At 40.8% G+C, this 15,180-nt stretch overlaps 1 protein-coding gene across 27 annotated transcripts in view; it reads right to left on the bottom strand.

Annotated features, from left to right (window-relative positions):
• The window catches only part of PCDH15 (protocadherin related 15), a 535,558-nt gene that overhangs the window by 38,549 nt on the left and 481,829 nt on the right, over positions 1 to 15,180 (bottom strand). For all 27 annotated transcript variants that reach the window (XM_083844291.1, XM_083844317.1, XM_083844318.1 and 24 more), the window contains 2 exons: positions 8,298 to 8,513; positions 4,822 to 4,910 (listed from right to left, as the gene is read on the bottom strand). In XM_083844291.1, coding sequence (XP_083700417.1) covers positions 4,822 to 4,910; positions 8,298 to 8,513 — 305 coding nt within the window. The remainder of the gene's footprint in view (positions 1 to 4,821; positions 4,911 to 8,297; positions 8,514 to 15,180) is intronic.

The raw sequence follows: 15,180 nt of genomic DNA, 5'->3' as shown, positions 1-15,180 counted from the left end.
ACAAAGAAAATACAACAACACGCACAAATGCCACAGAAAGTGGCACAGAAAGTCGACTCACGTCGACTGCCCCTTTCAGATGCCACCTACTGGGTTCTGCAAGCAGGATGAGAAAACAACATATGCCATTCCGCCAACAGCAAGAGAAGGGGAGTGATCTGTGTTCCAAAACCTTTCCCTAAAGAAGGGACTGTACATTGCAGCTCCTATATATATTATGTAGTATAAGTACACATAAAATTAAACACAAAATATACATATGTTATATGATTCATTATTTATAGCAATACACCTTGCTACAGTATATATTATGACATCGCATTTAAATAGACCACACTTTCCACGTAGCAAAGGAACGCTGGCACTCCTTTAAGAAATGATGGCAGTCAACTTTATATATGGAAACTATTAAGTCAGCAGCCTGAATTGAATGTCTGTACTCCAAAACGCTCTCTGTATCTCTGAGGATCAGCACTTGCTTTTACATCCACATTTTCTAACAAAACTTGCCTGGTCACTTCTATATTGTTCTTGAGGTTTGAGTGGGGAATTTCTGTAGCTATGGAAGTACTCCCATCTTCTAAGTGTTAAGGTATTAAAGGACTGCAGCCTGCAACGGGCCAGAGGGAAAGTCGTCTGGAATTATCACATGTGCCATTTCCAGCAATTCTGTCTTGAAAACTTAGGGAATAACATCTATTAAGATATACATGACACAAACGAACATCAGAAGACAAAAGGAGAGCTCAGATTCCACTTCCAGCAACAGGTCTTGCCAGTAGTGTGCATGAACCTGAATTCCCCAGCCCAGGAGAGGCAAAAATGCTCTCTGGAGCAACACAGAGAGAAGGAATATTCAAAAGCCCATGATATTAAACTAGGACAAACATTTTGCGACCTCTGCCTTTGCACAAATACATGAAGGTTGCACTGGGACTTTTCTCAAATGAAACCAGAATAGAGAAACAGGGCATTGCCACCAAGACCACACTGAAAATAAAGGAGACTATGGGAATCTCTTGATGTGGGAATGTCAACATTTCAGTGCTCAGACAAATTTACTACATAACTTGTTAGTAAACTGTAAAAACTATTGTTGTATCTATGTACTTCTATTTGAAGTACAAGGGGATTCCACCTCTTCTCCAATGAATGACTCCTACACCACCACCTTGGAGGTTTTCTTCATGTGGACAGAAAGTAACCTCCCTTCTTTCCATGCTCACTCTTCACTAGAGTAGAAGGAAGAACATGGGACACGTTCTATTTTGACTTTTGAAAGCAAGGAGACAATCCTCATGTGGTTCTTCAACAACTCCAGTACAGTACACTAGACGTTTGTAACACCTATGGGATGAAACACGTCTCTTCTGGTCATGGGGCCTGTCTGAGTTTAGCTAGAGTTGTAAGTTGCAGCCATGTGAAGACCAAAGAACTAAATGGTCTGACAACAAAGTTGGCCATTTTGTTGTGGATGAAGTCTGTTCCTTCTTTGCCCAACAAGTAAGCACTCACACAGCAACATGGCCATAGTTAAAGTCCCCCCAGATATGCCTACTAAGCCTCACTCCATTTTCTCTGTCACCTGCAGCAGACATAAATAGGCCCATCTGAACAGTCATAATTGAAGCGGGTGAAAGAAATGGCAAATCTGACATTGATGGGCAGTCCAGAGGATATGGAAAGCTCATTGACGAAATTAAACCAGCTGCAGGGAAAACTGAGGTGCTTCCTGAATGACTAAAGGCTCGTGACACTATCAGAAATGTCAGCTAAAGACATACCCATTTTCCCTCTCGAAAAGCCCAAACTCCTAAGCCAAACCGATAGCGATGTTTTAAATCTTTTCTTTTATGCTGTACTACTTTTATTTGGGCCATTAACCAACATACATCTTGGGCTATGCTGAGTAAGCTTTTCCAGTGTGCAAGAACTGAATTATGTATTTCTCAATAGCGTGTAACTGTTCTCTAGTGAAAGATAGAGGCAGCTGGGGAGAATCTGTTATAACTTGCTCTCCAAAGTTGTTTAAATCACTATTTATTTTGGGGGGAAAAATCACTATCATTTCAAAAATGACCAACTACACACTTTCTTAACATACCCAATCACCAAAGCATTGCAATCGGTAGTTAAATCTTATCTTTTCACAGCTTAATATTTACTATCACTCCACTGCCAAAAAAAAAGGAAGATGGGAAAGAGTTGAATAACCACTGTTGCGACCAATTTTGTTAATGATAGTCTTTTTTTCTGTTAATGAATTACCAAGCATTCAAATTTCATAAATTAATGCATTACTTGAAATAGCTCAGAAAGCTCTTCAGACAAGAACACTTTAGCCTGAGAAGGTCTCTAACTTGATAATTTTCTCTTTGCCTGTGATTCCATATAATGCATGAAAACAATCACAAATTCCTAGTATTTTGTTTTCATGTTCTGCATAAATAATTACAACTTTTGTAAAAACAGGGAGATAACATTCCTATAAACCTTAGGAAGAAAATCCAAGAAATCTGAAAAGGCATATGACATAAATAAGTTTCTATGTGAAAAAAAACCTACACATATGCAGAAGAATATATGACACTTCGCATCTGCAAGTATTTTCAAAAAAAGAACGCAACAGGCTTCTTGAATAATGCTCATGTAACCTCTTGTAGCAAAAGTTGTATTTAAAAGCTTAACTTTAAAAGTGAAATTCTTACATCATACTTATTTTTTGCCCTCACGGTGTTTGCAAACACAAACTCTTCCCAAGCTTATCTTAAACATTCAAAACCCGGCCTATTTTATTTTTATACTCATTCAGAAGCTTCAGTCATGGTGAAGTATTTACACATCTGTCAGAGACTTCCATGCACAGGGGCCAGAACAGCATGAAACAGTTCTGAAAAGACTTCTACCTGGCAGGAAAGGAATTGTTGGAGCACAGGGACTGAGGAGCACAGCTCTGGGCTGTTTTCCAAGACTGGAGCAGGCTGTGCCAGCCATCCCTCCGGGCCCAGGAGGAAAGAATTGAGGGTATGGTTACAGCACGATTTATTGTTCAGGCTCTGAACACCACTGAGACCTGCTGGGAGCTGGAAACAAGCTGCTCCAGTGGTTGCAAAGGGAGATTTCTGTAGGGACAGTGAAGGGGCAAGAAGATATTTGCTCCTGCTGCTCTTGCCACGCTGCCCACTGTAGCACTCACGCTCAGCCCCCCAGCACGTGTCATGCAGCCGACACTCTTCACTCAAGCCAGGCTTGTTTCACCCCATTTTCAAACTGCCCTCCGTAAAAGCTGTATTTTGGTGATAGCTTCTTTGGCTCCGGGATAGTCCAGAACTGGGAGGATCTCAAACACAGCCTAAGTCCCAAGTACTCTTCTAAGAGCTGTGCTGTGGCATATAGAAAAGTGGTACAGACACGTTCATCTTCTGCACTCAAGAAAATGGAAGCCCAGGAAGGCTACAAGAGAAATTTGTGTACAGCGCAGCATGCTAAGGTCAACTTGAAGGCTTAGGAAAACAGGAGTAAACTTTTCCTATTACTGTCAATAAAAGTTATGTTGTTCTTCATCTCTCCAGCCAACATCAACACCTGACACTTTCTGAAAGCTAGATCTTAGTGTTAAGCAAGCAGACTTGTGTATTATTCATAGCTCTAGGAAATGGGAGTCCCTGCAAGCTCAGACTATTACCTGAACAATTTAACAAGTGTTTTTGATGTTATAATCAATCAGAGCTACCTTAACCCTGGCTTGAAGCAGAGAGGAAAGGGGGATGTACTAAGTATCCAAAAGTTAATCTGTTGATAATTTTTTCCTAGCCCAGAGAAGACATGAGACATTTAGATAACACACTTCTTTTTCAGTGAGCGATTATATCATCAACCCTAATGTATTTCAATTTCCATGGAGCTGTAAAGGTGTAACAATAGGATGTAACAGAACTGTGGAAATCTGAGAAATATCATTCATCACGGATGGACTACACTGATGGAAGAGTGCCCAAATGTTTGTAATCACCTGTAATATTTTCTTTCCTGTATGTCTAATTCGTGGTTATATGCCTAGTGACATATAGATAATTATCTTTGCCTTTCAAAAGGAAACCAAAACTGAAAACCTGACTCCTGGAAGCTGTCACTGATGTGGCATACGAGCACTATTAAAACATTTTACCGAAAGGATTTTTGCTAGCTTCCAAGTATGATAAAATACCTTGCCTTGACTGCAAAGCATTAATGTTTCCAATTATCTGTATCCCCATCACAACATTATATGCCTGCTAGGCTTCAATAATGACACCCAGTTACCTTTTTTTTTTTTTTCCAATTATTATTTTATGTAATGTTACTGGCATTAATTGTACCAATATAAATTTTCTAAACTCTGCTTTCCCTTACAGCTATGTACCCAAATAAAACCACAATGAATCCATACACCTCAACGGCACACACTGCCTCAATCTTCTGGAGCTGTGCTTTATTCATTTCACATCCTGGATTTTGACCAATGCATGTTCTGTCATCAGTGCTTGGAGGCTCCACTATGCTCCAAGGGGCAGCTCTGAACCTAGTTTGAGCCTGCAAAGCAGGCAAGTATACAAGCAAAGAAGTGCTGTATCTCTGCCCCCCTCGGGAGGAGGGGCAAAATGCAGATTTGGGGGGCCAGCGTCATCACCCAGCTGGTTGTACTCCCCATCAAAATACTTGCTTATTTGCAAGTCTTTTGGAAAGAAAAGCAGATCATGACACAGAAGGAGCACTTCTTGCTGAATCTAAACACAAAACCAGTGAATTGTCTGATATTTGTAGAGTAAGTAAATTTGTTACCCTATGAGTTGATCTTTGTTTTGTTCCACAAGGGTGGGAGGAACATTAGAGACGATGACTTGCATATCCAACTGATTGACCACAGAGACCTGGAAATAAAAGAGTGAGATTCATTGGCACTTCCACATCTAACATCCTCCCTGTACAAACAGAATGGAATAATTGCTTTCCTGCCTTCACTGCCATGCCCTGATGTACCGATGTCTCATTTAATTCCAGAAAAAGATAGTTGGGAAATCTTGCTTTGCTTGGCAGCCAATACCAATAAACCACAAGGAAATACTTAACCAGAACTGTAACTGCAGACCTGCATCAGAATTTTATACATATCTGGGGAGAGGGAGCCCATGAAGCTTGTTTGTCATGGTTTAAAAATTTACTTATAGCATTCATGAATATCCCACATGCCATATTCAAAATCACTTATTACCATCTCAGTATCTTTTATGACTTGACAGGAAGATCCAACCTTGGAAACGTGCAATTTACACCAATGTAAATGCAAATACCAGATTAATTCAACTAAATCTAATGGTACTTTGTTAGAAAATTACATTGCTCATCTATTGTGATTGAAGTACTCTCTGCAAGTTTTTATTTCATTCTCCAATTTCTTTATCTTCTCCCTCTATATGGGATAAAATATCTCCGATCTGCATTTTCTACTACAAAGGCAAAGCAACTCCTCTGTTTCTCGGTGGCAGGTTGGACGGTGAGTGTGCAGAAAGGACTACAAGCATGGATCACGTTCAGCACAGGTGGCAAACTCTGCTTCACATCTCAATCTAGTCTCCTTGAGCTATTTTTAGCATGATCCCAAGAAAAAGCTGCCTTTGGGTAAAATGGCTGCATGCTTCCCCCCCTCCCCCCCCCCCTTTTTTTTTCCTTTTGCTCTCTCTACACAAGCACAACCAACCTCCCCTCAGGTTGTGAAAAGAACAGTTACTTCCCCAAAAGGTGGAGAAAATAAAACATTTCTTAAAATCTGGTTCATGTTCATATAGACATGACAGTAAACATCATGTTCCATATATCATGTCTCTATAGGTAATTCTGGAGCTAAATTTTGAAAAATATGTAGGACAATGTTAAAACAGATAAATTTAAAAATCAGTTATCCAAATTAATTCTAAAATAAAGAACAACAACTACTTTTCATACGAGAAGTCTGAGTGCTGTAAGCGCTTCAGTGGATGAGCCATAATATACTTTCACATCAAACACTGATTCACCAGCTTTGAAGCTTAATTCAACTTTAAATATTTAAATGTTCTTCAAATGTCATCAGACACACTGATCAGAGCGTACAGACTTCTTTGTGAGAAATACAGAATTATAATGAACTCAGATTTTAGACTATGATTACTAAAAGGAACTCTAAAGCTAGGAACAGTTTAATATAATTAACTATATTACACAATTCAAGCAATCACTGTGCACCTATTTACTGAGTACTGCATAAATGTAACCAAAAAGCAACAGTTCTTTTGCAACCTGAAGAATCACAATTATGATTTCTCATTCATGTACAAAAATGCAAATAAAAACACATTCATGACAAGCTACAGAAAAACAATAGTGTGGAACAAAAAAACAGGAGTTAAGGTTTCCATAGTAACGCTTGTGTACCATACACATTTGTAAAGATCTTTATTTTTTCCATTACTGATTTTTCCTTTTGATCTTGAAGCTACAATAGAAAATTTCATCACATCGAGCCAAATTGTAGGCGTCTACCTTGAGCCACCCTGCCAGTCCCAGGCAGCAGGACCAGCCCCTGCAGCATGAAGACATTGTCCCAGCAGATTTGGCATCTCATGCTGCTCGCAGAGCACTGCCAGGGCTCCGAGGCACTGTCCTGGCCCTCATTCTGGAGAACACCTAGCTCTGCCCACGTTCCTTGCTGAGCTGTCCCTCTGGTGTTGCTCCTCCTCTTCTCCCTAGATCTGCTCCCAGAGCAATCCTAACTTCTTCCCATACATCTCATCCTTTTTCACATGAGCAATTAGTTTCATTTCTCTTACCTACACACCTTGAACTTGCACTGAAAGCGGTTACACCTCCCGGTCTGACCTCCTGACACCACAGTGACCTATGACAGTGGGATAACTTCTGTTTAAACTACAAAGCCCAGGAACAGCTGGGTCTAGTTAGAAAGGATCTTCATGTATGGATCATGCTCAGGGCACACCCAAACCTTCATGTTGCAGTGGTGTCCATCTGTAACTGTATCTACAGCGACTCTAAGCTCTCACTCCTTGCTCAAGAACAGTGTCTCGGAGTGCCCATCACTCACTAAGACAACCTAAATATGCCTCTATAAATTAATGAGACAAACTTCACTTTCTAATTTTAATGTCAATATCTTTGGGCTATATTTTAATCTAGTATCACCACATAAACTGCATGAGAATGCCCTATCATTTTGAGAGGTCAAGCATGAGGATATCATACATTATGTTTATTTGCTGAATTCCTGCATAACTCAATATACCAAGTATTATGGCTATCATCTGTATCATTTGACAGTGTTCCCATGAACTAGATAATGTACTTCATCGCTATGACATTATGCTAATATTAACCCAATCCATCAAGTTATATAGGCTTTAAAGAAATTTAGCTTTGATGGTTTCTGTGACTGACAAAGTCAATGTCCTTTACTCGGCACAAAAAATGAGCTCAGTGTCTGAAGTTGGTCCCATTTTTGAAACATTGCTTTCCTGAAAACTTAAAGTACAGTCTTAGCCCAAAATTATTCCTTTCATCTCACTCCCAGACATGAGCAACTAACACATGGCAACCCTGGCTTTCCCCAGTCTTCTTTCTGAGCCTGTTTGTTCAGCTCTTTGCCTGCACTGCAAAGCAGATACATCAGATCTAACTGCGACCCAGAAGCTCTGCAGTAACCTTAACACAGAGCACAGCCCAAGTTAGCAAGATCCAAGTTAGCAAGATTTCAGCTTGACTTATTAATTGGGGCTTAATGCCATATTAATCCTTCTTAACCCACAGTTTCCAAACAGGAGCTGCCTGCACCTTGCCAGCTTAGAGGACAGGTGGAGTAGATCTGTAAATGCTTGTGTCTGACCACACAGATATGACCTGTTTTATAATGGGAATGCAAAAAAAAACCAACCAACCAAACAAACAAACAAAAAAACCCCACAACTTTTATTCCCTGTTTAATGCAAAGAATTAGAATTTAAATTGAACCACTGACAATGGCTCTTTGAATAAATAAAACACTGAACATCATGTGGTAACTGAAATCAGTGCCTCTACCATGAAACACGACGGAATGTTTCAGACAGTCATAAAAGCTTCTGATTTGAAAAAGCTTTATTTCAGTGACTTAAGGAGATCAAGTGCACTGTTTATGGTCTTCCTGTAGGTCTGCCTGAAATTAAACTTTATGTAGTGTTCGAATTTCCTCAACAATTATTCCCAAAAGATAATGCCTGGCTCATACTTACAAGTACATCTGCTTTGCTGCTCAGTCCTTTTCCATAATTGTCAGTTGCAATGACCTGAAACTTGAAATAGGATCTTCTCATATTTTTGAACAGCATAGCAGTTTTTATTAGCCCTGTGTAAGCTTCAATCACAAAACCTTCTTTACCATCCTTGATTGGAGGAATGATGAGCCTGTACTGCATGGCACTGTAATTCCCAGTGTCTTTATCATCAGCCTATTAGGGAAAAAAAAAAGAGAAGCAGAAGCAAATAAAGTAAATATTCACACAAAGAATCATTAACCTTGTCCTTTAAATAAAGTTGCATATTGGTCCAGCAAATCTTTTCCACTGATGTTTAAAACATTAGATCCCAGAGAGTGGATATTGCTATTACTTTAAATGGTTCATTTAACTTCGCAGCATACAGCTCTGCTTTTCCAGCAATTTCTTTTTCCTATGTTAGCTCTAAATTGTTGAAAAAAGGACTTTTCATGTCTGCAACAAACTGAACAGGTAAGAACAGTTGAACCCTGAGAAACGACTACTTCCAAATTCTTGGTAACAAATACTATTTTAAAAAAAAGCCATCAACACACACACACAGACAAGAATGTTCTCCCTCTTCTTAGAGACTTTCTTCATTCTCACGCATTGAGCACATATTTTTGGAGTCTTTTTTTTTTTTTTTTTTTTTTTTTTTAAATCTTTGAAGTATCCCTGCAGTGCTGCACAACAGACATGGGGGACAGACCTAGTGGAGGACACAAAGCCGTCCTAGCATTGCTGAACTGCTGCATAAGTAGGACAAAGTCCTGCCATCAATTAGGCAGCCCCAGGAGCTACATTTCAACACCCACCTTATGCCTGACAACCCCATTCCAGCCTCTCCAGACCTACTCCTTCACACAAATCATGCTCCAGTTCAAAAGGCAGTACTCATTTTTTGATAAAAGTGTTTCTGCAGACCCTTACAACACTTTTGTGTGCTTTATCTAGGAAGAAGTCAGAGAGATGGCAGCTAATTACTGCCAGTACCTTTGCCTACTCACTAGGCTTGGGCACTGCCTCAGCAGCTGGGACACTTCAGCATCTATTAGCAGGCTTTTATCAAAATACTTGCACAACTTCTTAAGTCTGTGGCCTCAGCTAAAACACCCTTCACATCAAAAAGGTGCTGTTCTTTCTGTAAAATCCATAATTCATCATGACTTAAAAACAAAAACAACAATCAAAACCCACCCAGGGTTTATGGCAGTGTTAAGAATTTGTTTACCATGATTTACCATGTTTACCACAGTCTGTCTAAAAGGCATTATCTGTGCAAGGTCATTAAGCCTTTGATAGATGGCCATTAATCATCATTAATTGTTTTCTCACCATTGCTGAACAAAACCTGCAAGGTGGAAATGTTTCAGAACTCCTATTTTATCTTTATTTTCGGTTAATTTTCAGGGAGTATCAGTGAGGACATGTAATAAGCTACGCAGCATAGCACGATGCTATCAAGAGATACACATGCCAGACGGGTATCAATGGATCCAGGTACTCCACGCTGTATGTGCTTTCCATGCTACCCTGACTGCTCTCAGGCCAGACGGAAGAGAGAACCATAAAGAGCTTAAGCTGTGATATCTGGGCTCCTTTAGCTGGAGGGAGCCAACACGTTTCACACAGCACAGCAAGTGCTGCAGAACCGCCCAAAAGAGCAGCTCCCACCATGGCACTGGCTGCCAGGCCGTCCGCCACTGGGAGAGAACTTTAAAATAGTCCTTGCATCCTTTGTAAGGGTTTTGTTTTCCTCTGAATTGACAAAGGTTTAGCTGCCTTGGCTATAAGAAGAAGCAGAAATATAAACTGTGATAAAGATTTTTCATTCTGTAGTTCTATAGCTTTTTTATGCCTTTTAAAATCAAGATCACCACCTTATGGGCAATCTCAAACACCTTTATTAGTGTTTTCAGGAAACACGGGGAAGGTTAAAAGCTTTCTGAAATTTACCCCGCTCTGCCAGTCACAAGGTAAAGAGATCGGCGAGCTCTTTGAGAACTGTCCTGCTATCCAGCTGCCACAGGTAAACAACCCCAAACCATCACAGAGACAGCAGACAGGACTTCGACAGCTGCATTTTCAGAACCAGGCTGCTTTTTGGCTTTCCTTTTGACAAGTAAATTGCTGCAGGAACAAATAAACGTGAAGGTATGCTGTAAGGCACAAGTAATTGAGGAAGTGGCTGTACCTAAAAATTGGGTTGACAGACAAGTGCTAACAGTCCTCACCATCTGAGTGCTGACAAGTCAGGGCTCAGCACCGAGTTCAGGTCAGCCCTCATATGAAGAGCACAAATGCCTAAATTACAAGAGGGTCTGCACAAATTCTTCAAGCAACCACTCCGACCTCACTGACCTAATCTGACTCTTATTTCCACCGCAGATCCATTTTATGCATTCTGAGATTAGCATGCTGTGGTGGGATGACCTTGCCTGGGTATCAAACACCTGCCCTGCCATGCTCTCACTCGCTCTCTTCAACAAGAAAAAGGGAGAAAAGATGGAAAAGCTTGTGTGGGAGTCAAGGTAAAGACAGGACAATGACTTGCCACTTACTGTCACGGGCTAAGCAGACTTGATTTGGGGGAAATTCAATTAATTTCTTGCCATTTTTTGCATTCAGACTGGCTTCTCAGTGCTATTTGGATCAATTTTGTCAATGTATTTTAAGAAAGCTTTATACCCCTCGTATTCAAAGATGAGATCAGAAAGCCTCTGCCTGTAGCAGCAGGGGAACCTGAATATGCACAAAATAACATTTTGTACAATCCATACAGAAGACCACCTACGTGCTGCCCACGAGACGAGAAACATCTTTGGAAACAATGTCATGGGGATGCAGAGCAGCCAACCTTTTAAAATAATCACGTCATTGCTCCATACCAAACAAATCACTGTGTGCACGCATCTAAGATCAGGTAAGCACAGCTTGTACGACATCGCTTGGTTTAAAGCCGTGAACAATACAGAAAAGGCCAGCTTGGGAAAAAACACTGGCTTGTCCACAATCAGCTTTGCATGTTTGATTGCGGGGCTAAGAAAATAAAAGTCCTCTAAAGCTCACGTGGCACGTGCTTTGGCACACATGAGCACCATCTGATCTGGCTCCTTGGGGATCTTTGCCGTAGTGAGACAGGATTCACAGCAACTGCCCTGCTGGCTGCCAGTGGCTCCCTGGAGGTGCTCTGCAAGGTGGGCATTACACTCTTTCAATAAAAAGCCAATTTCTTTGTTAAAATGGATTTATTACATTGGTTCAGTTGAGCAATGAGCCTATCACCTCTTTCATATTAGTAAACTCTACCTCAATAGAAAGATACGACTTTTAATGGTGGTTTGTTTCAGTGACAACAGAAGTCAATTTCACCTTCAATATTTCCCGCTTGTATGTGTGCTACTAAGGACAAACAAAATTTGGATCTAAATTAAGGTATCAGTATTACAGGCACAGACACTAAATAAGTCACTCTTTCTGAACAAATGTTGTGACACTGATGTAATTGTTTAGAAGGAATGGTATGGTAAGTCTTGCCGCTGATTTTACTGAATGAAACTTCAGTGAAATAGGCATTTTTAAATTTTAAGCATGCAGCATCTCACATCCTGCAGTTCATATCTCCAAAGCTGGTAGACAGGCTGCAAGTTAATTTTCAGAAGTTATGAGAACTCAGTGGCACTCCAGAGAAATATATGGCCTCAGCATCACTAAAATTCAGGCTATTTTCATCTCAGAAACCATCTACGCGCAGATGAGCAAAGCAGGTGCAAACAGCCTGAGGAACTTGGAAAAATCACCAGATTCCACTTTGAAACATTCTAACTTTTTATTTCCATTTCTTCCTTTTGTTACTGCTATTTCTGCTTAGATCAAACCTAACGATGACTCGGTGCAATGTTCAGTTAGTTGCGCAGGACCACCAGAGAGAGCTTGTGAGCTGCTGACATTCATGTACCAACTTCTTTAACACAGAGTGAGGATGTTTGCTATTCTTGTAATTTGTCCTGAAGGTAAATATTTTTGACACTTCATTAGGAAGAGATATATGGTGTCTCAAGAGTTATGTTATGACTGTCAAAGAAGAGAAAGAGCAATACTTAATCTTAATATCATAGCAGTATATCTTTCTTTTGTTATGTGCAGGAAATACAGATGTCTCCCAAATTCTGCTATGATTGAGTACTGATAAATATGTATGATCTTAGGAGTTACCAGGCCAAATTCAAGCCTCCTGTAATTGAGTACAAGCACGCCCGCATGAACAGAGTTTTGCTGGCACCTCCTCGTGCTGCCTCCAGCCCTTACCCTTCCTCTCCCATGGAGGTAAAGAAGCAGCTGAGGGGCTGTGCCTGCTCCTTAGCCCCTCCGAAAAAGCACATCGCACTAGCCAGGTATCAGCTGAAATATACTGCTCTAGGCCCTACCACTGAGGGTGTTTACCGCAAGGTTGTTAATGGCTATATTTTGTAATTTTATTGGCAGTCTTATCTCTTGGAGCAAAAAGACCAATAAGCCAAGTGTTCTTGGTGTCTTCATTTCCTACAGAGACTGCCAGCACAACCCACAGCAGGTCACTTGAAACATTAAAACTCCCGGCTTTGCAGGGCAGCAAAGAGACGAACACTGTCAGTGCAGGGTTCGCTCTCAAATGAGCGATGTCTCATTTGGCCGAGCAATGCAACGTCAACTGGATGATGGGTACAGCTGCTTTGCTTCCGACAAAAAGTGCTTTTTACACATCAAATTTAGTATACTGCCTTAAAATGCAGAGGAAGCAGAAATGTACTTTGTTTGGGTTGTTTTCCACCTTTAGGGAGAGAAGAAACCTGTTTGCTCAAGTATGGAAAAAAGCAGGACTTGGATGTAATCACTAGAGCCTATTCAAGCTGCATATCTGGAAGACAAAAAATGAAAATGCACAAGCCCAAGTGACAGAGACCCCTTCAGTAGTGCCCCTGTAACCAGTTATAGTTTGTGCTAGTTCGTATGTCTATTGCTAGTTAATTAATTGATAGAAGATGTGCACTGCATGTGAGCACCTCACAGCAGCTGTCCTTAGGGGCTTCCCAAATGTGCCACAGTTGAGAAGTGCAGTGGAAAGAGAGCTGTAAAGGAGGGTGAGTTCAAGGAGGGGATGCGAGCAGATGCCAAGATTCAGGTTTCTGAGGCACTCTGCAGCACAATCAAGCTGAGGAACACACATGCAGAAGTGCTAGAGACAGGTAACAGTGCAAAAGAGCACAGCAGTGAAGAAATACGGGAAACTAGAAAAGAAGAGAGGAAAACAGCAAGAGCTACAACAAACACACTGGTTTAACATTCTGTAAATCACAAAGCAAAAATGCCTCTAAACCAGCACAACGGCAGATGTGGCTTCAGAACTGGAAATATTCAGCAATCTGCAAATTCCTACAAGCAAAAATGGTCTTGTTCTAAAAGCTATGTTATGTGCCAGCAACTGATTGGAAACAGTTGAATTTGCCATCTGCTTAGTGGCACTAAGCTAGGAAAAAAACAAAACAACAACAACAAAAAAAACCAACAGCCCAGGCCCATTCATTTTACATGCCCTGTTAGCATCCTCAGGCTCATGATTAAGGGTGACCCTGGTAGGGAGACTGGAAAACATTTAAAATTAACAATTGCATTTAACTTTAAACAGCCAGTTTGAATTTAGCTCATGCTGATAGTTATAAAAACTGTAATTGTCTGATGGCTATTCAATAGCTTCAAGAGTTACAGCTGACAGAGTTTTTAATGCTCATCCCGAACAAGCCACCACCAGACTTTTCAGCCCACTGGCAATTTTGGTGAAAGCATCAGGAGTGCTATTGGCACATGGCAGTGCTTTCACAAGGCTCTCCGGGTGAGAGAGTAAGTGCTCGACCATAACGCTGTGGGTGTGCAGCCATGCAGTTGTGCCTCAAGCTGTGATACCGCCTGCAGGAATGTGCAGACTTGAGAAATGCAAACTAATCACCTTTCACGAGGGCTGTGCTGAGCCAAAGATGAATTACTTTATGCTTTAAAGGCATTATTTGCTAGGCATACTAACTAAAGGTACTACAGCGAAGAGGAAAGGAGTCTGCTAAACCTATCGCTGATCACTGCCCAGCCCACTCCGAATAAACCCCAGCTCCACAGAAACCTCTGAGAAATTCAGGTTGTAAGAATAAAAAGTGAATGACAGTTCATTTTTTCATTCACTGATGTCAGGATACTCAAGGTGTCCACATAGTTTTCGTAGCATTTTCCTGCTGTGCCAAGAGCAGTCAGGGCTCAGTACAGCAGGTCCCCCTCTCCGTGTTGGGACACAGCAGCGATGCAGTTGATCCTCCATGGGATGGAGATGATCCAGCACCGTGTGTGCTCCAGGCTTACTCCCTGCTTCCTGCCCCACAGGAGTACCTTGCTCTGGAAAGCATGTGTAGGACTAACACATCTTAAAAAGTTAGAAAATAGCATAGCAATTGGAATCTTCTAATATTTAATTAAAAAAAAAATATATATATAAGGGGGTTTTTGTTTTCCAGTATTCCATAGGTTTAGTGAATCTCATTTACTTTAAGACCAACACACCTCTCATTTGGAAACAGGGAGGCACTACTAAACAAAGCACCCCAACAAAAGCAGCTTTGTCCAAATTAGTCCAAAATTAGTCCAAAATACTTCATAGTCCAATATCATTAATAAAAAAATAGGAGACAATCTAATTCATGGAAAGAATTTGCTTTGGCCACTACACAAAATCACTGCAGTAAGAGCAAATGCTGCTTCTTTTTCAAATCTAACAAACACTGCCAAAGGAAAACAGCAGTACTGTTTTTTATGGTAAAAAGTTTAGTGAGCCACCGTA

This window comes from Anser anser, assembly GCF_964211835.1.
Source record: "Anser anser genome assembly, chromosome: 7".
NCBI classification, from domain to species: Eukaryota; Metazoa; Chordata; class Aves; order Anseriformes; family Anatidae; genus Anser; species Anser anser.
The sequence above is the reverse complement of the archived record's forward strand: the minus strand, read 5'-3'. Positions and strand labels throughout refer to the sequence as shown.